The sequence below is a fragment of the Tyto alba genome, unplaced genomic scaffold, assembly GCF_018691265.1.
Source record: "Tyto alba isolate M040663 unplaced genomic scaffold, T.alba_DEE_v4.0 Super-Scaffold_40, whole genome shotgun sequence".
NCBI classification, from domain to species: domain Eukaryota; kingdom Metazoa; phylum Chordata; class Aves; order Strigiformes; family Tytonidae; genus Tyto; species Tyto alba.
The window spans coordinates 2,796,464-2,819,719 of NW_024881316.1; the positions used below are offsets into that span (position 1 = coordinate 2,796,464).

Consider the following 23,256-nt stretch of genomic DNA (forward strand, 5'->3'; position numbering starts at 1 on the left):
CCAACAAAACCACTACCTAGGGCAACTTTTTAAATACAGATGCACCTAAATACCTAGGAAAAAATAGGTTACTTCACGTGAAACCGGAGTCCCACTGAGCTCAACCAAATGTGGCAGGCTGAGATGGAAGACAAAAATGGGTCTTACTTGGTGTACAAAGACATCAACCGGAGACTCCAAGGGGCTTCCCTCTCGGTTGCTCATGGAGATGAACCCGAATCCCATTCTCACATTGAACCATTTGCAGTGGCCGGTTCCGTGCAAAACCTGGGATTCCTCCTCTTCCTCCTGCTCCGGCAACTTCCCGGGCTCGTCTCCACCTTTACTCGCCCCTGCTGAGGAAGAGGGAAAGGCGGGGGGGGGGGGGGGGGGGGGGGGGGGTGGTGGGGGGGAAGGGAAGGGGGGGGAGAAAAAGAAGGAAGGAGGGGGGAACAAGATGCAAAGCAAAGAGTTAAATTCTGGTAACATCCTTCTGCCACCGTATAAAGGAGTTACTGCAGAAGAAACAGGGAAAAAAAAGGCAAGCAAAACAAAATCAAAAAGCAAACGGCGAAAAGAGCTCATTTTTCTCTAAAGCTTACAATAATCAACCATCTCCCCCAAATACGTAAAAAAAAAGTAAAATCACCGGAGGTTAGAGAGAGGAAACACTGCGTACGGAGGCTCTCCCTCTCTCTTTGCCCAGGGCAGCCCACATTTCTGTACATACGTGTATTTTTCCATATAACTCCATCTTTCAGCCACATTACAGCACGGAACGCGATACTTTACTTGAATATTGCTGGTTTAAGACCGATCCCATTTCTCAAGAGAAATTCTCAGCCCAATTAGTCTCTCCTCGCAAGGCGCAGGACCGGGGGGCGAGGGGGCAGGCTGGCCGAGGAGGGGTGGAGGAGAGAGACTAAGCAAAATTGGGTAGATTGCACAACTGGTTATTGCACATGCAGCGCCGAAACCACTATTTTCCAACGTGTATCCATCCCTCCTTGGAATAAACTTTCGATTAAAGTTGGGACAGGTGTACGGCCGTTTTCTCATCCCACCACTGCAACTGTGCTTAATCAAACAGGAACAATTCAAACAATAGCCCCCTGAAAGCTTTTCAAGTTGTGAATCGGTGTGGGCGGTACGGAACAGTTTCTGAGCTTGGTAACAATGGGTTTGGAGAAAGCCCCCTTGCGCGAGCTGCTAAAAAAGGGTAATGCATAGTTGGGTTAAAAGGGGGGGGGGGGAAGAGGAGGGGGGGTGGGGGGGGGAGAGAGGAAGAGAGCGAGCGAGCGAAAATCATAGTAAAACAATAGAAAAAGAAAATTAACCTTCGGCCATGTTGCCCCACGGGCCCTCTGCTCCAAACTCGTGAGATGAAAACTTTCCCTGTGGATCGAAGTGGTCTTCTGCATTAATCTAACATCCTGATTTTGAACGATCGCAAATTTAGCTCGCATGGTCTAATGTGCTTTCCCTCTTTTGATTTTTTCCCCTTCTCTCTCGCTCCGTTTCTGGCCCCCTGCGCACACGTGACTCGGTCAATTACATGCTTTCTTGCTACTAATTTCACATCGGATCCTTAAGGGGTTGGCAGGAGGCAGGAGTAGCCAATCGCCATTTCAACCAGGCTGACACACCAAAATAATTTATGAATGAACAAGAAATTTCCAACGCGTCCCTTTTTTTTTTTTTTTTTTTTTTTTTTTTTTTTTTTTTTTTTCCGACAGCTAATCTGCACGCTTCCTTACGGGAAATCGAGATGACGTATATATTCTGGGGTTCCTGCACTCCCGTGCACGGCACAAACACGGAGGGAAGACCCGCGTGTTTCTAAACGCGGCGCCGGAGAACAACACCCACGGGCGGCGGAGAACGCGCGGATGAGGTTATTGGGGTGTCCGCGCACGCCCTGGGTGGGGTACGCGTACGCACCCGAGCGCAAGATGCTTACAAATGAGATACACCCATGCGTATAGACATGCACTAGGTATGCTGGGGGGGGGGGGGGGCTGCGTTACCCTCTGCGCGAAATGCCGGCGTACGGGTCACCGATCGCCGCTTCCACCTCGAGAAAAGCCCCCCCCACCCCCCCCAAAAAAAAAAAAAAAAAAAAAAAAACAACAACAAAAAAACGGGGAGGGGGGGGAATCTGCCTCTCCCTACGGGCGTGTGCACGCGTGGGTGTGTGCACGCGTGTGCCGCCGCTCACGCCTACTGCTGCACGTTAACTAATTTCGCATTCAAACTAAAAAGCGCGCCGGAAACGCGAGATCACCTTAATATGGCCCAGAATGTGCGGAGGTTTAGCGTTTCAAAACATTTCTGGAGGGGGGATGGGGCGAGGAATTGTACTTCACAGGTTTCTCCGCCATCTCTTTCCGGGGGAGGGGATGTGATTAATGACTTCCTAAATAAGAGCCCAGTTTTCCAGCCTAGTATTGGAGTGAACCTCAATCAGCAGCGATTGTTCCCCAGGAACGCGGGGGAGAGGAGGAGGAGGAGGAGGAGGAGGAGGAGGAGGAGGAGGAGGAGGAGGAGGAGGAGGAGGAGGAGGAGGAGGAGGAGGAGGAGGAGGAGGAGGAGGAGGAGGAGGAGGAGGAGGAGGAGGAGGAGGAGGAGGAGGAGGAGGAGGAGGAGGAGGAGGAGGAGGAGGAGGAGGAGGAGGAGGACTGACAGAGAAAAGGATTCGCTGGAGAGGAGGAAGGCGGAAAAAAAAAAAAAAAAAAAAAAAAAAAAAAAAAAAAAAAGCCAGAGGAAGAAGACAAAGAGGGAAGGAATAACGCTGATCGGGGACTGCTGTTTTAAGTCTTCGCTGCCAGCGGGAGGGGGGGATCCAACTCGGAAAATAAATGTGTTGCATGTAAGGGGCTCGGTGAGAGCCTGAGCGCAGCCCTGGCCGGAGGCACTCGCCCTCGGCAATCCCAGGTACACGGCCACCAGCGTGCCCGCACGCCCCTGCTATTGCTGCGCTTACGGCCAACGGCTTATTTAAAAAAAAGATTTGTAGAAACGTACCACCCCACTTCCCCCGCGCCGCAGTTGGGTGAGACTCCGTTTTCTTCACCGTCTGTCCCACCTCCTTCAGTGTAAAGGTGCGGATGAAGGCATGAAAACATTTTGCCTCTTCGGTCCTCACCACCGCCCACTCACGTATAGCCTCGCTTTACATCGAGTATTGGATAACCCTCCAAACGGTGCCTATTTCTTGTTAAAACCTGGGCTCAATTACTTCCTTATTAAAACTCCTTCCCCCTCCCTGTCCCCCCCCCCCCCCCCCCCGGCATCCTCTCTTATCCCAAGGACACACACAAACAAAAGGCAAAGCGGCAGACGGATCCGTGCAGAACCTGAATGCGAGGAGTTTATGCATTTGCAAAGCACTTGCTGTTGTTTGGGAAGTGGCGTCGATCAGTCTGCCCAATTCAGGGGGACGCCTTTGCCCCCACGGGCCTGTTTACTCCTTTTGTTGCCTTTCAGGACAGTGTAAATTCCCCTGCTAGCGCCTCATTTCTGTGTGAAATACCGAGGTGCTCGGTTTGATCGTTTGCTAGGAAGAAGCGAGGGTGGGCAAAAGTGTACAAATACGAGCAGCCAGGCGAGGGGAACAGAAGCTTTAAATCCTGAAATTCCTTTGCAGTCTTCAACCGTAAATTTCCTATAGGTTATTTCAACAGTGGAGGTCGACTTCCTACACTGACCTGCCTTACGCATTCGTGCAACATACCACTTCTTTTTACTCGTAGCCTCCCTTCCCCCTTTACAATAGCGATTATTTTACAATATTAAATCACCAGTAATTTTATAGGCTTGGATCTTATGACCGGGACGATATCCAATATATAAGAAACGTGCGAGATTTTAACACACGTGAAACCCCAGCTATGCACAAGAAATTAAGGTTACCGGAAAGGAGAAAAAAAAAAAAATGCTTACACCGCTTATTTGAAGTGTCCAAGACTACATTTCTTGTAGCTGAATAGCACATTTATAAAATACGACCCCTTTCTGGTCCTCCCTTCGAAAAGACATCAAGTATTCTAATACCGTTTTAAAAGTCTTTATTTTTTCATATTGATTTACTGACATTTGGTATAAAAATTCCTTAGAGGCTAGAATATTGGTCAAACAGACACAAACGAGTTGATTGAGTTCATTAAATGGACAAAATGTCTTGTTAGCAAATTTCAGTTAAAAGAAAATTCAGTATATTATGTTCTTCGATGAACAAATGAAAGACTACAAAAACACGTAACTAGATGAATGTAAAGATATTTGTTGCAAAGTATTTCTTACATCACAAAATAAATGCAGATTTTGTAAAATGGAGGGGGGTGGGATTTGCAAAGGGTCTTTAGTGAGATTTTCAGGCCTCCAGTATTAGTGGAATTAAGGTTGGGGTCACTGGACTGGTCACTGGTGTCAGATGTTATCGACTCATTCATTTCCTGCAAGGGACATCAGCCTTTCAAGTTTTGTGGAAGGTAGAGAGCTGTTGCCAGCTGGGAACTCTCCGGAAAAAAAAAAAAAAAAAAAAAAAAAAGAACCCAATCCACTAACACCCTTCCAAAATTCATTCGCAAAGAATCAGGGGGAGGGGAGGGGGAGCCAAGGGAATAAAGCCCTACAGAACAAGCTGATTCGTGGAAAAATTAGTTTAATGTTAATAATTCACATAGTAAAAAAAGATATTTCTATCTTTACATTTCGCTAAATAGATACTAATTTTGGTAAGGGCAATTATAGGAAGCTGGAATCGTCTGTTCAAACGCACAGTAAGAGCTCACTTGAAACTATGTAACAAAACCTAGTGGTGTTGGGTTTCCAATTTGTCACCTTCCTAAAACTTTTAAAGTCCGAACTCTGGTTTCTTCTATTCTCCAAAAAAAAGACGCCACTACCAAAAAAATAAAACTAAACAGAGGGAAAAATAAAATAAAATAAAATAAAAAATTTTAAAAAAATAAAAAACAACCAGGAATGGAAGAAAAAAAAAAAAAAAAAAGGAATGGGGGAAAAAAAAAAAAAAAGAAAAAAAAGGGAAAAAAAAAAAAAGCAGCCCAACAAACGACCGACCCGCGAGCCTGTGAAACAAAACGCGTGTTTTACACTTGAAAGCAGGGCTCGGGGTGCTGCCGCTACTTCCCATTTCAAAGCGCAGCCAACATTTCTCGCCGACGGGCAAGCAGGAAAAGCGCCGGAGAGCCCCTGCGCCCCCCCCCTCCACGCCCCCCCCCTTTTCACGTGTTGGGGTTGGTTGCTTTGCGCCGCGGCCGCCCCACGCAGGACAGCGCCGGCCCACGCGCGCCGCTCCCGTTGATGTTTGGACCGAGTAAGACACTCGTGGTGTTTCCTAGACGGTTTCTATCGAAGCCGGCTCTTCCTAAGGCTGGGGGGGGGGCTTCCTCAGGGCAGGGGGGGGGACCCCCCCCCGGCCGGGGGTCTCCGCCGGTGCCAAGCGCTTCCCGCCAAAACCCTCTCACCTACAATTTGGGCGCCAAAAACCGCCTTCCCTTTCCGCCGCGGTGGAGCGGGGGGTCTGTTCCCGCAACCCTCCCCCGGCGCGGGAATTTTTGTTTTGTTTTGTTTTTGTTTTTTTTTTTTTCTTTCGCGTTTTGTTTAACATTTCCAGAAAAACGCGGTTTCTTTCCACCGGGGAACGTGGCGACACGCCTTCCCGCGCATTTCGGAGAGAGAAAGGTCGGTCGTGCCCAACCACCGCCCGGCTCTGCCTTTTGCCTTCCTTCAGTCCCACGACCCTCCCTATTATTGCCGCAGGATTATTATTCAAAATTATTTTTGAACAAAACACGGCTCCGACCCAGCCGCGCGCTCCCCACGGCTAGGGATGATGAGGGACGGGATTTGCTCGACGTGCATCTGCGGGGTATGAAGTTACCGTGGGGGTTTTTTTGTGCTTTTTTTTTTTTTTGGGGGGGGGGGTGGTGGTGGTGGTGTTTTGTTTGTTTGTTTGTTTTTGTTTGTTTGTTTTTGTGTTTTTTGTTTTGTTTTGTTTTGTTTTTTTCCCGCCTTCGCACTGCGCCCATCTCCGAACGGCGGTTCTTTGCGGGAAATGCCCTTTCAAGGCGCAGCAGGCGCCTCTTTCCCCCTCACCCGCCGACTGCAACCCGAGCTCGGATTTTGGGAGCCTTCCCCCCCACCCCCGCCGTTCCTCCGCCGTTCCACCCGAGGCGGGCGGCAGCCTCCGCCACCCCCCGCGGGCGCGCACGGCTCCGCGCAGCCCGCCTCTGGCCTCCGTTACCCAGACGGGGCTCACGCCGCGGTTTGCCGGCGCCGCTATTTGTGCTGGACCAACGCGCGGTTTCCTGAAGTTTTCCGTGGAAATGAAACGCGGCGGCTGTCGGTGTCCCCGTCGTCGTCCCCCCCCCCCCCCCCCCCCAGCCCTCCGGCGTGATCCCCCGTGGAGCACTGCAGGCGGCTTGCCGGGCGGAATTTGTAAAATACGGGAAACTGCTCCAGTCCCGAGCGTGATCCGAGGGGCGCGGGCGGCACCCACTCGCGGAGCCACGGATGCTCTTGCCGGTGGTCGCGGGAGACCGGCCCGACGGGGCTAAATCCCCGCGGGGAGGGCCGGCTGCCCCGCCCCACGCGCGCGGTTTCCCGCGTCCACTTCCCGCGTTGCGCGCAAGGGCTCGGAGCGGGCGGGCCGGCGCCTTCACCCCTTCGACCCCCTCTCGCCCCCCCCCCCCCCCCTCCCCCGGGACCGCTGCCCTCGGCAGGGGAACCGGGGAGCGGCCCCCGCGCGGCTCCTCCCGCGGACGCGCAGGGGAGCTCCGCGCCCCCTGCCCGCCGCCCCGCGCATGCGCCGCGCCCGGGCTGCGCGGCGGGAACGGGCGGCGCCGCGGCGTGGGAGCGATTCGAGGGGTTAAAGCGGCGGTCGGGGGGGGGGGGGGGCGGTGGGGCGGTGGGTGTGTGCGTGGCGGCCCCACGGCGCGCTTACAGACGCGTGGGCCCCCGCAGCAGGCAGCTGGCGGTACGGTACGGCGCCTTCAACCTTCCCGGCGACGTCGCTGGTCGGTCTTCCAGAGGCGGAGCGCTCAGGGCTCCATCCAGCACGACCTCTCGAAACCTGCGCGCCGGAATTCGCGATTTTTTTTTTTCTTTTCCCCCCACTCCCCGCGAATTAAGTTAATCGGGCGCAAGTGCCGCAGCACCTCGGTTTGACAGATAACAAAGTCAGCCATGTAAGACGCTACAGAGAAGACTGACCTGGGCCTGAGGAGACCTTCTTGAATGACCTCATCGTCTTCTGAGGAACCTAAAATCAGAGAGCTGGAGTCAGTACTGTGTACATTCTACCCGAGCACCATATTTAATTACCTCTTCTCCAGTTTAACGGCTCATTAGAAGGCCATAAAATGCCAGGGCATGGACTCTGTGAAGTGACCTGTAAACTTATTAACTGTTTGAGACTTACCTAGCTCATCAGAACCACAATGAGATAACCAGGGCGTAAGATAAAAGTCAGCCGCCTTTTTTTTTTTATTTTATTTTTTTATTATTTTTTATTTTTTTTTAAGCGTCCATAAAGGCATTGCCCCTTTCATTGGTCTCTTAGGAAAGCTACGAAGGCAGTGGATGACAACAGAGGGAAAAGACACAGATTTGCAGGATATGGGAAGGTGTTTGTTTCCTCTATGAATATTTAATTGCAATAGGTAACCTAAGAACTAGTGAGTTGTCCTTCCTATACTTAAATTGTACAAATTAAACCGTCATACACTGTATATGACTTAAAACAATAAAAATGATTCTTCGGCATTCTGTCATGGTAAGAATTGTAACTCGATGCCAGTTTATGGGTATCAATAGAGAAACGCTTTCAATTATGTCAGTTACAAGGTTGCAGAGCAGAATATGCACTAATATTAAACTCCAGGTCTCAAGCTGAACGAAGCCCATTAATCACAAAATTACAGACGTGTGACTTGACTGAAACGAGAGGTGTACATGTCATCTACTTGAGGAAGGCCTGGCTAATTTTGTATAACACCAGTGAAAATATCACCCAGAAAATGAACATCGCAGATGGCAGAAAGCATGAAGGAAAAGACCTGGCGTTTGGAGTAAGGTTGTTACTTAGGCTGTCCAGTTTGTTTAATAAATGAAAGGTGAATAGCTAGGAGCATGCACGAACTCACCTGCTACAAGCCTGTCCTCCCGTCACCCGCTACTGTCTTCTGAATAATCTACTTTAACTAAGACCCATCCAAAACAAAGCAGGAGTTCTATTATCCTCCTGTTTAGATACAAGCCCAATTCTCTTCCAGAGAAATCTGAGATTTGTCTTCTTCCAATTTATGAGCACATCCTGACAGTTATCCTCCTCCCTTATTAAAAAAACGGGATATTCCACTAGGAGTGGGCAAAGCCAGAAGAAGAATGACCAAAGACAAATGAGAATCAAATTTCTCTAACTTCTCCCCTACAGTCAGTTACCCCGCGTCCTTTCCAACACCAGGAATAAAGAAAAGGGGATGGTACAGAACAGTATTTCTTTTTGGTGCAGCAACATTGGCAAGCTGATTCAGTTCCTCTTTGTAGCGACTAAGTTTTCTGCTGGAATTCTGTGGGCATTTGCCTTGTATTAAACCTAGATCTGCTTTTACACCTTCAAGCACTGAAGCCCAATCTCTTGTGGCTGCTGCTTTGTTCTGCCAACCTGTGGCTATGTGGCTTTTGTGGCTTTCGGATTTACTTGCATTATTTATGCAACATAATGAAATATGCAAGCATAGAGTAAAAGATCCGTTCTTGGCTTTGGCACGTGGTCTGCTTCAGTTTATGAAGGGATTAAAAATAAATATTTGGGGGAGCTGTATCAGGGCTCAAAGGGAAAAAGTACAGCTCTTAAAAATTGCGGCAGAAAACAGCACAAGCTCCAGTTATTCGTATTTCCAGTATTGCCATTTGATAACACATTTGTAAGCAACACATATTTTAGTGTCACATAAACATATCAGATTGTTAAGTAGAAAAAAGGAGACATAATTTTTTTATCAAGTAGCTATAAAAAGCTTCCCAATACGATGCACAAAACTTAGTGTAGCAAAGCCTGGGCATTCCAATTCCATTAACTCATTTAAACCAGACAGTTTAAATGAGTAACTAATTGGCACGTATCTTACTGCATCCTACTGAAAGCCATAAGAAATCGGTCCCTGATTATAATGGAAGCAGGTTCAGGCTCTGAAATGGCTCATGGTGAACTCTCCTATGGCTCTTTATGCTGTACGAGACAGAAAAATATTTTGGCATTTTCGTTCTGAAACTATCTTGGCATTTACATTAACTTTGTAACTCCAAATAACCAAATAATCTGCCACTTAGGAATTATGTACCAGACGGCAAGATGCTTTTAGAGAAAAAGTTACTTGCTTTGAAAGCAATCCTTATTTTAACTATGTATTCACAGTATCTGGAAGGATACTGTAACGGTAGGCACAAAAAATAATGCAACAGAACACCATATGGAATTATTGCAGGATAGGAAATACAATGAAAGGGGTGGTAGCAGTTAAAGACACATTGACAGAAATCCAACAAAGGTAATCTACCTTTCCTTACAGGTAGCACATTCTGATTCAACTTGCTTAACACCTTATATAGTTTATTTTATGACAATGTAGTGGTCAGTGGAAAATAAGTTTCTATGTGTGTAAAGAGAATTCTCTTTGATAAGCACTGTTTTGAATTCATTAACTTCAGCAAATTTGCTGCCAAAAGATTCAGAAACATATTTGCTTGGATGAAAGCAAAGCAGACATATGTAGTTACCCCCATTTAAACAAGTTATATGCTTTCCTCCAAACTAAGTTGAAAAGACAAAAATCAGATGTTAAACCTGTTTCTTTCAGAGTCAGTGGTAGCCAGGGGACTAATTTCTTCCACAGAATAAAGCCAGCAGTATTTTTTTGAAAGAATGCTGGATACTGTATGTACAAGCAAAGTGCAAAAGAACTAGAAAACAAACCCCATCAATACTTTTATTTTATAACAAACAAGTATGACAGTGATACAAAGGAATAGAGGAAACCATGCTGATATTAAAGGAGCTCTTTTAGTTAACTCATCAGGAGTGAAGACTTAAATGGATGAATGCTGTAAAGTATATACAAAGTTTTAAAACTCTGTGTACAGAACCTGAGCACAGAAAGAGCATAAAACGTCAGCGTTTTATATATCTATATCTATATATCACATATATACATACATGCACACATATTGGTCAGATATATTAACTTTGAAAAAGCATTTTGTAATTCACAAACTTTGCTGCCTGTCTTTTGAAGCAGGCTGTAAAAATTAGCTAAACACTATTCTCCCTTACAGTTCTTGACTGCTGGTAGGAACACTATGCACGCAGTATTTTGATTTCAAACATCACAAATTAATGTTGTCTGAGACTCTGAATTAACTTGTTTTTTAAGAGTATGCACATGGATTCCTTAATATACAATTCTAAATAATGGATTTCCTCCTGAGATGTTCTCACTGTTTTAACTCTCTTTATGTTTCGTTCAGTAAAATACAGTTTGACATGCATAAATAAGAAAAATTAAAATTTCCTGAAAATGTACACTCGGGTGTCAATGTAATTACGGGGAAAAAAAAAAAAAGTTGAAAACTCTCACAAATTTATTCTTAGTCTAGCTATAATTTTATTTTCTTCCATACTTTTCTTCTTACATCATTACAGTATTTTTCTAGCAAGTGAAGATAAAAGCAAGCGCATTTTTAAAATGCTGATTCAAGGAAATGAATTGAACAGCCAGAAAATTAAAAGTCTGTCTTTACTAATTTCACCCAATTTTGTCACTGATCTGAAGGAGGGGCAATTACAGTTTGAAGAAAATAAAATACCTTGGTAACAGTCCAGATATACTTTTCTCAGATATAAAAAGAGGCCAAGTATACCTTAGTTTTTAAGAAATGAAGTACACATTTTTGAAGATCAAGCATCCAGTCACATACCTTTTAACTGCTTATAAGAATGTAATTTGACTAGAGTGAGAACAGGAACAGAGACAGGTAAAATATGCTTCCACTGTTGCTACAAATCTGACTCTTTTGGGCGATAAAAAGGAGTAATAAAGCCCACTGTATCAGAACTGGAGCGAATGGAAGCCTGCCAACTATTTAAATAGGATTGAAGTTTCTCTTAAAAATTAAATACAATTATTATATTAACAATTATTTCAGCATTAAAAGCTAGGATTTATTTAGGTTAAAACTTCAATTATATGTACTAAAGGAACACACTGAACAAGATTATTTTTGGTTTAAGGATTGAAATTAGGTATACACAATTCTCATATTTAGTGTATTTGATTTAGTATAATCTGCAATTTCATGTAGTCTGCATTTGAATGTACATATATTAAGCAACTACAATAGCTATTTAATAAAAAGCTATATAAAATAAGCATGTTTCAAACAGTGCTTTGTAAGATTCAAAGCTGACATTTTTTAAATACACAATTTAAAAATAGAACACATCACCCTCTACTTCTATTGTTTTTCCACTTCTGTCATATGTGAAGTATTTTGTTCCCAGTTTATTGTTGGCATGGGCGTACTGAAATTGCCACACATTTACTTGCTATACAGCAGATGAAACAATGAGAAAACTACCTCAAGGATTTTTTACATTTATTTTCAGACAGATTTTTCTTTGTATTTTTAAAAGTAATTAGTATCACTACTTTGTAAGGGAAAAAAACCTTTTAAAGTCAGAATTCTCCAATAATAGGTAGATCAACAAATTTTCCAGAGCTCACTGATTTATTTTGTAGCTATTTATTTCTGTGAGAAACTATACATATATATATAGTAAGATTTTATTTCTCCACTTGAAAACTATTTGCAAACAAAACAATGCTAAACGAAGCCCTAAAAAAATACATGTTAAATGTCAAATTAAGAAAGAGCCATTATGACAAGGTGAATTAAATATTTAAGTTTTAAGTTTAAAGAAAAGATGTGGTTTTTTTTCCATTCTTCCTGATTACACTACATTGAATATGTATTGTTCACATTTAATGTAAAGATCTTACATTTTTAATCCAGAATTGTATGTGCTTTTACCTCAATGCAAAACCACTATTAAACCAAGATTAAATCTATTCTAGAAACAAATGGTGTAACTTAGAACTTTTGTTTCGGTTATAACAATACTCTAACCAATTAAGACTTTAGCATCATCCTCTCAAAACTGATGGCACTACAACAAATTTTATTTTAAAAAATATATTCTATAGATTTTTATTTGCTTTCATATCAATTTCAGTATGCTTTGTTGAGACATCTTTCTGAGATGTTTTACATTAATTTAATACTTATTTTCATGGAGTTTACACATCTTCTGCATATCCTTTCCTTTGCACAGGCTTTTTGTTTTATTTGTACCTGCCATTTACCTATAAAACGCAAAATCTTCTTTCTTTTGTTTTGTTTTTTTTTAATCACTGAATTATTACTTGAGAGAGTTAATAAAGATGATTTTTTCTTATCATTTGTAATTCATAACATGCTCACCAAACACTGCTATGGATATTGTGGATTAAAACAATCAAACCAAAGGATATAAAAGTTAAAAAAACAGATGAGTGTCTGTATTTTAAACACCAATATTCACTTTCCTAGAAGTATGGATAGTACAGGGTGTTTGACATTTTACTCATTTTAACTGGAGTAGACAGTAGTCCTGTGTGTCATACCTTCTGACCAAGTCTCTGTTTAGAGCAACTGAACAAATGAAGTAATGCAATGGTCATTTTCTTATAAACTTTAGTGCAGATAGGTCATTAATTCAAACCAGAAAAAAATGCACAGGAACTACAGCGATACATAACCAAAACTTCACAATCTATAAAATCAAAGGTTAAAATCTTTAAAATTGGTGCACGGTTTTGTATTTGAAGTAGGTATAAGATACACAGTGCCTGAAATAAAAGCAAAAACCTACTATGTGATACAAAAATACTAGTGAGTGTACAAATTTTAACAGCATAATTTGTGGGCATTATCCTTAGGTGTTACAATACTGCATGTGGTATAAATATATATCAAATGTTACCTATAGGATATTTATTAAATATCTTTAGAATATTTGTGAAAACATGGTTTAGTGTAAATGTGAAATTATCAATATAACCATTGAAACAATCCCTTCCAATTATTAAGAATCCCGAATCTTAATTAGTGAAATACTACGCTGCATATAATAAAATGATAATTGCACACACATACTAGTTAAACAGCCAGTTTTTAGGTCTGTGCAATTACCTGCACAGTGACAGAGAACACTGCAGACCAGAAGAAGGATTTTGCGGAAGGAGAGTGCTTTCCTATAAATAATAAGTATGTGCACGAATGCCAAAATGCATGGACCTGCAATTTAACTTCACTGAAATCATAGTATGTATCATCAGGATTGGCCTCTTTTTTTGCTAAGAGCACTGAAAAAGCAGAAAATGGCTACACACTCTTCATTCTCAAGTACAAATACAGATTGTAGACCATTAAATTAAGAAATGCATTTCAATGTTTAAATTTAGACAGACCTATTTTTCTATCACTAGCAGTAGCACAAACAGTTCCGTATTACAGCCACATTCAAGAGGAGAGGGAATTGGGTAAAACTATCTCTATTTCTCTGTTAAAATTGACTAGTTAAATATTACAGTCCTCGCTTTTCTGTATAATTAAGCTTTTGTTCAACCATGAAAAAAACAGAAACTGATTGCTTGAAAATGAGCTCCATGACCTTTGTCCCAGTTTGTCACCTCTGACCTTTAATTTGAAGACCCTGCATATCAATTCATTCTATTTTTAGAAGCAGAATGTTAGAAAGTCCGTGTATTTTTAAAATAGTTACCCTCCTATATGAAACACATCGGGTTGTTTCTGGGTTTTTTTAGCCTCTACACATCAAACCAGAGTAGCATATTTGCTCTTTATTATGCAACTGCATTTGAAACAGCCAGTGTGCAATTACAGAAAATGAACACTTGTCTCTGTGGTGAAAAAAAGCTTTTTTATTTTTTGTAATGTACTGGAGATGCTGAAGCACATTAAAGTGAATTTAGAAAAAAAAAAAAATCTTCAGTGTTGCATGCCTTTAGAAATTTCACTGGCTTTTCTTAAAGAGAGGAAGAAAGAAAAAAAGCTCACGTTTGTGGGTTTTATTGCTGCTAATGGATACCTGTTTTTTTTCTTGAGCCTTCCCCATACTAGCAGTGTTTTTTTCGTTCTCACTGATGACAGGCTGTTTTGATATTAGCTTTCAGAACGTCCTTTCATAAACTGAACCTGTGGTTAAAAATAGCAAATAGCAAGTTCCTGTCTAGTTGCTGGTTTCAGCTGCACTCCCATTTTACGTAGGTAACACTGTGCTCCGCAAGTCGTCTACAAAAAAAAAAAAAAAAAAAATAAAATCTTTACTGCTGGAAGGGCTCCTTTTCTAAAGAAGAAAGCGCTATAGTGTTTCTGTCCCTGCTGTAACCCCCAGCATCCAATACCGCAGCGACACCGCGCACCGGCTTTCGCCGAGAGCCTCTCCCCGCCGTGACCCCGCGCGAACCCGCGGGGAACACGGGAGGGGCGCGCCCCCCAAAGCCCCGCCGGTGCCGGTGCCGGTGGGCGGGCGGCAGCCGGGACCAACATGGCTGGCGGCGTTCAGCACCCGGGACAGCGCCGCCGCCGCCGCCGCGCCCGGGGGCGGGGCCGCCTCCCCCGCCAGGCCCCGGCCCCGGCCCCGGCCCCGGCCCCGGCCCCGGCCTTCCCCCCGGGGCCCCGGGCCCCGCCAGGCCCAGCCGCTCGTCGCCTGCGATGCCCGGCACCTCCTCGCGCTTCTGTCCGCCCGGGGAGGGTGGCCCGGGCTCCTCACTGAGGGGAAAATGGTTCCTCCGGAGACCGCCTGCCGCCCCAGCGCCCCGCTCGCAGCCTGGCCTGTTCCCTCAGCCGCCCCCTTCGCGCGGGCTCGAGCTGCCATCCAAACAAAACGCTACCGCGAAGATACCGGAAAAAAAAAAAAAAAAAAGAGGAGGAACAAATATTTTAACCGCTGGGGCTTTAAAATTCACTTCTGTGCTTGGGGATGCGAGCTGTGCTTCGTAGCAGTGGCTGAGGCAGCAGCCACCCGGGGCCTACAAGGGAGATGGTCTGGAGTTTCCACCTTCATTTATCATCATTTTTCCTCTTCTGGAATTTTTGATACATACCAGCTAATACATTTTCAGATTTAAAAAAAAAAAAAAAAAGTTTTGATAAAACTGAAATGGCAGTACATACCCTTTACAAAATGTATTTTGAAAAGAGTGCAAGACAGCTATTTTTTGTTGCATGCACACGGGCAGTCTGTACTACAGCTGCATTTTTGTAACTACTACACGGGACAAACATCAGCCATAATCACTACTTTTGCCTTACATACATGGTTCATTTCACTACAGCAAAGGAAACTTGGCTTCCTGGTATATTAATAATTCAGGTCATAATTTAATTCAATATTGATTCTTACTATTCTATACCAAGGGGAAAAAAAAGCCTTCATCATTCTTTAAAGAACTATGGCTTAGTTGCATATGTTATCAATAGTTTTCCAAACAAGCTTGTTACTGTTGTCTCCTCCAAAGCTTTAAGGTTTTTTTAGTGTGTTTTAAAAAAATAAATGACTGGTAGTTTTGTAAAGCAAAGCATACAGTTATCACTCTAAGAGTAAACATGCACTACTGCATTTGTAGTACAATATAACATCCAGATACCACTGAAACTATACACAAATTTGGTTGTAGCTTATTTAAAAGTAGCTAGCTATAATTATTTTCATAGTATCTGATGACTTGTTCATGACAGGACATGTCTCTGTACTTGCAATTATTAATAGTGTTTCCCTGCAAGATGTGAAATTCCAAAACAGGCAATTAGATGGAGGAAAAAAAAAAAAAAAAAAAAAAAAACAACACAACAAAACCCAAACCACCAGCTCTCTGTATGGCCTATTTAAAGAGAACCGTGAGATCAGTTATATAAGGAAAAAGCGTAAAGTCTGTAAACAAATTGGTAGAGTGTACTACTGTTTCATCCCAGCCCTGTAAGAACGTCATACATAATTTACTCACAACCACTAACAAGCTAACAACTGGTAAGAGAGAAACAAGTAAATGAATGAAATCTCTTTAGGCAGTATGGTTATCAGATTAAAATGGGCAATTGCCTCGTGTTAAAGCAAAAAGAGATTTAAAACTACCCTCGAGTTCTAAGGTTTATTTAGATACGCCAATGCCGCGTTGCTGTAATAGCTTGGGCAAAAATATTTACGGGCGCTGCTTCTGTTTGCTTATTTTTGAATTCATTCGCCAGCCGTTTGGCCGAGTCGCTGTGCGATTTACCACAGCCCGGCCGCTGCAAGTTGCCGGCGTCCGGCCCCGGTCGCCGCCGCCGCCGAGGCGCGGGAGGAGCCGCGGTCCCGCCCAGCCTCCTCCGCCCCCCGCCCGAACCGGCCTCCCCGCCCCGGGCGTGCAACCATACAAGGAGAAACGAGGCGTTTCGGAGGCATTTCTGCACTTTTATTTCTTCTCCCTCGCGCTCTGCGTCCCGTCGACACCGCCAACTCCGCCTCGGACCCCAGCCGTGAGGCGACGGGTGACCGTTACCCGCAACGCCCGCTCCGCCGGGGACGCGGCCCGGGCACCGCCGCCCCGTCCCTCACCCCGCGGGGCAGCCGCCGCCGAGGGCCGGCGGGCAGCGCCCGGCTGCGACCCCGCGTTCCCCGCGGCTCGGCAGGGAGCCATTCAAAATGGCGGCCCCGCCACCACTCCCGTTTAAAACACACACACACACACACACACACACCCCCTCGCACCGCGCACACGCCGCGGCGCCTGACACCCCGCCGGCGCCGCCCGGCCCCCTCGCCCCGGTAGTTACCACAGGGCGGTCAAACCCCGCGCCCTTCGGGGCGCACCGCCGCGGCCCCATCCTCCGCTTTCCCCGGAGGGGGCTGCCGTGCCGCCGTCCATCCACCTTCCTCCCCCGGCTTTCCCTTCCCTTCCGCGCCGGTCCCCGCCCGCTCGCCCCCCCACCCCGCCGCCCCGCAGGCTCCGGCCGGGCAGTCCCCGGCACCCGGCGGCGGAGCGCGGGCCGCCCCCTGGCGTCGGGCTGCCGCACCGTCCCCGCGGCCGCTGCCCGCCCGTTACCTCGGCCCCGGCGGCTCTCGGCGGAGCCCCGCGCCCCGCTCGGCGGCGAGGGGAGAGGCACCGGCCCCTGCGCACCCTCCCTCTACCGCGCCCGCGGTCGTCGTTCGCGTTTGACGTGCGGGGCGGACCGGCATCCCCCCCCCCGCCCCCCCCGGCCCCGCCGCCGCCTTTCTCCCCACGCTGGAGCGGGGGAGCCGCGGCTCAAGGCACCGACAGTGGCCCCGCTCGAAGGCGGCGGCGGAGAAGGAGGGGGGCGCGGAGCAGCGGCTAAAGGTAGGAAAAAAAAAAAAAAAAAAAAAAAAAAAGGTGCGAACCCGGAAGTACACCCGCCACGCCGCCGCCCGCAGGGAAACACCCGCGCCCAAACACAACAATGCGGAGCCGCTCCGCCTTCGCCGGGCGCAACTTTCCCCCCCCCCTCCCGCCCCCCCATTTCCCCCGCCCGACCCCCGGGCTGGGACATCACCCGCCCGCCGCAGTCGCCCGGGGCCGGCGGCAGGCGGAGCTGCCGGCGCCCCGCGGCAGGTGCCGGTGCCGGCGGGAGGGCGAGACCCGCCGCGTCCGCGGAGGAGAGGGGAAGGGAGCTCGCTTACCTCCCGCGCGCCATGGTGGCCGGGCGGAGCGGGGCTGCGCCTGCGGCTGCCGCGGAGGGGAGGCGAGGCGAGCGCGGCGGGGGGAGGCCCGGGGCACGCACCCACCGACGGGCACCCCCGGGGGAGCGGGAAGGCGGAGGGAGGCGGGTGGGTGGGGTGGGTGAGAGGAAGGAGGGAAAGGGAAAGGTTTTTGCCTTCCCCAGCCGCTGGGAGGACGGAGCGGCGGAGGAGGAGGAGGAGGAGGAGGAAGCGAGCCGCAGCGGCAGGGAGGGAACCGGTGCTCACGGCGGGGAGGCGGCAGCCGGCGAGGAGGGGCGGCGGCGGCGGCGGCCAGACGCGGCCCCAACACCGCCTCACGCCGCAGACCGCCGCGCACCTGCCCGCCGGCGGGCGGGCGGGCGGGCGGGCGCCCGGCGGCTGCGCGCGGGGGCGCTCGAGGGCAGCGCGAGCCGGCTGGGCGGGGCCGGGCGGGGCGGCACCGCCCGCGCCCCCTTTCCCGTGAGGCGCCCCGCCCGCCTCCCCTCCGCCGTCCCAAACGTGTCCGGAGCCCCGGCCGCCCCGCAGGGCTCTCGCCGTCCCCTCCGCCCCGCGGGGCAGCCGTGGGGCCCGGCTTACCTCGGAGCCCCGCGGCCTCCCGCTCGCGGAGGTCGAGGGGGGCTTCTTCCTGCGGGACACAGCCCGGAGGGGCACCGCTCGCCGCCGCCTCCCCCGGCGTTCGAAGCCGCTTCTTTGTCTCAGGGCCGCGTGTCGTGGAGCCCACTGGGCTCCCTTGGGGCGGGACGGGGGGGGTGTTGCACCTGGCTCCAGCCGCCCCGAGGACCGGGACTCCTCCAGCTGCAGCGCCTCTCGGGCAGCTGCTCACCCTCACGGGGGGGGGGGGCTCCGCTCTTGTGCCGAGGGTCTCGCACCGCCTGACGCCGCCGTAACCGGCTGCAGCCCCGCGGCCCGCTGCTGCCGCTGGGCCTCACGCGATGTGCTGGCTGTGGCCCCGAAGCAGGCACATCTGGCCGCGCAACTGGCTCATCCAGAGCTCGTCGGTTCCCAGTTACCTCACACCGCGATCGGGTTCCTTTCCCGGCGCGTGAGACTTTATTAAACCCAAAGTTTCGGTTTTTTTCTAGCCCGTTATGACTTACCCGTAGAACACCCCAATGGCAGTTTGTGTACCGTCATGAGCACACTTCACCCAAGCATATATATATAACTATATATATATATATATATAGTCCATTGTTCTGGAAATAGCAGGGTTAACAAAGCTTGGTTACCTAGGGATTAATGTTCCACATTCTTTTTCTACGTGTCCCCTTTACGTAGGCTCCCACAGTCCCCGCTTCCCACATGCACTAGCAAAATGGAGATGGTTCCCAGCGGCGTGTATGCTGGCAGGCTCACCGGGCACCTGTGCAGAGGGGAAGCCAACGGGTAAGTCGAGCGGTAGGTAACTGGTGAAATGACACCCTCTTTCCTCTGGTTGGGGACACTGATTAGCAGTCTCCTTTCTCTGACCCCTGATTTTCTTGACACTTGGTATTTTTGGGTCCTCTATGTTGAATGCGCTGAAATTGTAAAAAGGGTTCAGAAGTTATTTGGGAGCAAAGAGATCGTGCGTTTTCTTAAGAGACCAGGATAAAAATGTTGTATGTGGAAAAGATGGCTTTCTGAAGTGCTCGTTTCTTATTCAGTAGTGAGCCCAGTTCACATAGGTTTCTATGACCGGGCATTAGTATGCCTGCCTTGATCACAAATTCCCGTTCTTGGGCTCTGTGGATTTAATTTTTGAAGCTCCAGTAAGCCTTTCAAGAATTTATTAGCACTGTTTGAGTGCAATTAAGGGCACAGTCAGTGCTAAAATACTTAGCGTGCATAGCTTTTTAACTTCTTTTTCAGAAAAAATGCTTTATACTGAGTTTTGCTATGTGATCTTAACCTGTGATCAAAGAAGCTACGGAGCCTCTCGAGCCTTCAAATACTGTGCCTTACTGAGCTGAGAAAGGTTTTGCGGTGGTCAGAGAAATATTTTCAAGGCTCGGGACAGAGTCTTGTGCAGGGAGTCACCAGATTATGCCGTTCTACTTAGACTTCTCTAGGTGCAGCCCTAGAAAGTTACTTCATTTATGTTTCCCAGATGACACTGAAGTAGCCACATTTTGCTAGTACTCCTAACATTTGACTCTATTACCTAAAATTTAGCGCGCACTCTGTGTGTGTGTATATAAATCTAGCCCAATATATAGCTATATTATCCCAACACAGCTCTTGCTGTATTTTGCTAACAGTTTGAGAACGCGTGATCATTTCTGAAAAACAAAACCAAACCACGATCAGACTTGATTTCTCACTTAATTTGTTGTTTATTTCTAATAGATGAGGAAGAGTTCCTTCCTGGTCCCTGTTATTTGTGCTGGGATATTTTTGCAGAAAAAGAAACCTGCCCACCTGCTTTGTTTTTGTACCCTCAGCATCTGACATGATCTAATTTTATAGCAACTTTGTATAAATCAAGTTATATACAGGACATAAGCAGAATTGAACTCTTTCAATAAATTAGAGAACTGCAAACAGTTTGAAAGGCTGTGAAAACATTGCACATTCCTTTCTATTGCTTTCCATTTCTCAGATTTTTTTTCCCTGGGCTTGTTCATAGGGTTTCCCCTGAGAAATTGGTGAAAAATTTGTTTCTTCCTACACAGATTAAACAGTTCTAGGCATTTTCATGAGGTATGATATTTTTCCTTAAGGTGACCTGTGAAAGTGACCTGACATCCCTGGTTAAAAAGAAAAAGCACTGAAGATACTTTGGAAAAAAAATTAGTACTTCAAAAAGCAGTTTTAATTTTTCATGCTGTATGTTCCACAAAACTCAAACCATTTAGTCTGTTTGTGTTGTGCTGCTATCAAAAAATGATTTCTGGAATTGTTCACGAAAACGTGTAATCAAATCATTATATGTTTTTCTAGTGAGGTCTACTAAAGCTTTTTCACTTTTGTAAAAAAAAAAAAAAAAAAAAAAAGAAAAGATTCGGTAAATAGTGCTGTTTTCCATTCTGTAATGGTGTTTCCAACTGTGGGAAATACTCATTGAATGTTTGAAAAGAAGGAGCTGAGATGTTGACTGTGGGGAGGGAATTTCTATGGTTCCGGGTAACACCTTCTCCAGCACGTTCCAGGGTTTTGGAAACCAGTCCAAGAATGGTTGCTCCTATTCCACCCCACTGCTATTTGGACCAGAGAACACACTTACTCATTTTATCCTGCAGAGAGTTCTTTGTGCTGCCTCAGGTTTCCCATCCTTCCACGTTTATCCTCTTGGCACTCTGTTTTGGTCATGCTATGCTGCCTGTCACGACAGTATCATCTCCCAGTTGCCAGGCCTTTCCTTCATTAGTCTTGCTGTATGCCAGCTTAATCAAGGTCTCGGTAGGCACTTCTGGAGATTGTGTATAGGTTTATCTGCAATATTTCTACGAACTGTTACTTGTTTTAAGTGGGAGTGTTTGTGTCAGCTATTATTAAAATTGTCTACAAATTTTCACTTAGAAGATGGATTTCCAGTTGCTTGTATCTTTGGCAAGCTAGCTCTTTGGTATGAAATGTTTAATGCCTCCTGTTACAGGCTGTTTACATTTTTTTTCCCAGTCATTTCCAGGAAGAAGATTTAAAAAATACCTGTTTGGTCCATGTTAAGATACTATTTTATTCAAAATGATCTAGCAGTCCCAACATTTAGAGCGGGCACTTAAAATCTGGTTTAACGATAAGAAAATGCCTTCTGTTTGTGCAGGTACTCTGTCCAGACGTGGCTGAGTTATAACCCCTTGCCAAATCACAGTTTGCACGCACTGAGAGATTTCTTAACAGCTAAAATCTGACAGAGCCTTGGGTCCAACGAAAACACAAGTCACTTCCAACACTGAACGCTGAGCAGCCTGTGTGCACCGGGTCTTCTGCAGCAAATGGGTAGTTGACATACACACTGCCCCTCCTTGCCCGGGCTACAGAATCTCAGGTAAAACTTTCCATGGATGCTTTTAGCTTCTCCATTTCCCAAACAGGTTCTTGTTTGGAAACTAAGAACAGGGAATTTCTCTCTTGTCCTTTTAGTGACCCTGCTTGCTAACATCTTGGAAGCATGAAGGAAGAAGCTGTCTGAGTCAAATGGAAAAAAAGACAAATGCCAGACCAGGATGAGATAAAAAAAATAGATTAAGAGGAGGAGTCTCCTGAGATCAGGACTGTTCAAGGGGCAAAAAGCTAAGTCTAGGAATGGGAGCAGAGGCAGAGACTCACTGCCTGAGAGCATTTCACTTCGTGTCAGCGTGTGTATGTGCCAGCATAGTGTAATCCACAATATGTGAAGTATGAGTTAATGAAGACCAGGGTTACTGTTGGCTGGAGGAGCTGCCATGTGTATCTGTGGGAAGTAGCAGCATCTCTCCTCTTCGTTGTGAGGGGCAGGGACTGGGAGTATGCGTGGGGGAGACTGACTACAAAACCATGAGTGAAGCATGGGAAGTTAGTGGGCGAGCAGGATACACTGAAAGAATAAAGGAAAAAAAAGGGTCTGGGAATGCAGTGGAGAAGAAAAAAAGTGATTAGACGCTTGTCCGCAAGATGGGGGCTACAAGAGTCTTGAAATAGATTTGATAAGGAACCGTGGTAGACGAAGGCAAGATAGAAACATGGAAAAAAATTGGGAGTGGAAACAGTATACGCAGCTGATGTGTGTGTGTGGGGGGGGTCCTGTGTGCAACCCCCTTCCTTTCTGGGTGTGTGGCTGCCTGGGCTCAGGGCCAGCTTGGAGATAGTATAGCTGGTAGCCTTGACAGAAAACGCTAGAAGAAACCTCAGTGAGGGCCTGCCGCTCCTTCGCCCGGGAGCTGTTTTTAAGCTGAGGCTCTCACCCTTGTTCCCGGCTTACGCTCCACTGCAGCTGCGCTACAGGCCACGGCCACGCCTGTTGGTCTGGGCCCCGGCGGGTGACGGGCTTGACCTCGGGCCTGCCTCATCCCCATGGGCTTGATCTGGCTGGCTGGTAACTCTTGGCCGGCCTTGGTGGCCACCAACAGACCTGCTCTGTGCCCTGGTCGGCGAGGCCCCTGCCCCGCAGGCCTCTGCCGTCGCCCGTGGCTCCCGGCTCCCCTTCCCCAGCCGAGCAGCCTCCCCTCGCTGCCTCTGGCACTGTGGACGCGCCGTGGAACTTCTTCTACAGTTTCGCGTGCCACCAGTGGTCTCGGGAGCAGTAACAGAGGAAGATTGCACCTTCAGGTTTGGAAGGTGTATACCAGCTATCTACCCTAACGGTCTCAAGCCTGGTGATGCCTCATATGACTACCATTTACTCCATTTAACCCCCTTTTCATTTATTTTTTTTAAAAACATATCGAGTCTACTGTAAAACTCAATCAAAGGAAAATTACTGCAGTTGCAAAGCTAAGTGTTCCCTGCGTGTTGGC

General features: G+C 47.2%; 1 protein-coding gene and 1 long non-coding RNA gene across 4 annotated transcripts in view; one reads left to right on the top strand and one right to left on the bottom strand.

The window, feature by feature from the left end:
• LIN28B (lin-28 homolog B) overlaps positions 1 to 17,861 on the bottom strand; it is a 105,647-nt gene extending 87,786 nt beyond the window's left edge. The window contains exons 1-3 of one of the 3 annotated variants that reach the window (XM_042803282.1): positions 17,801 to 17,861; positions 7,216 to 7,264; positions 148 to 335 (exon numbers count right to left, since the gene is read on the bottom strand). In XM_042803282.1, coding sequence (XP_042659216.1) covers positions 148 to 335; positions 7,216 to 7,249 — 222 coding nt within the window. In that variant the 5' untranslated portion in view covers positions 7,250 to 7,264; positions 17,801 to 17,861. Of the gene's footprint in view, positions 1 to 147; positions 336 to 628; positions 708 to 1,316; positions 1,487 to 7,215; positions 7,265 to 17,800 lie in introns of those variants that run through there. The other 2 variants (XM_042803283.1, XM_042803281.1) reach the window with 2 other exon arrangements.
• Positions 17,393 to 20,708, top strand: LOC122154508. The gene is made up of 3 exons (XR_006166437.1): positions 17,393 to 17,480; positions 19,118 to 19,225; positions 20,542 to 20,708. It is a non-coding gene; the product is annotated as an uncharacterized LOC122154508 (long non-coding RNA).
• The last annotated feature ends 2,548 nt before the right edge of the window (positions 20,709 to 23,256 follow it).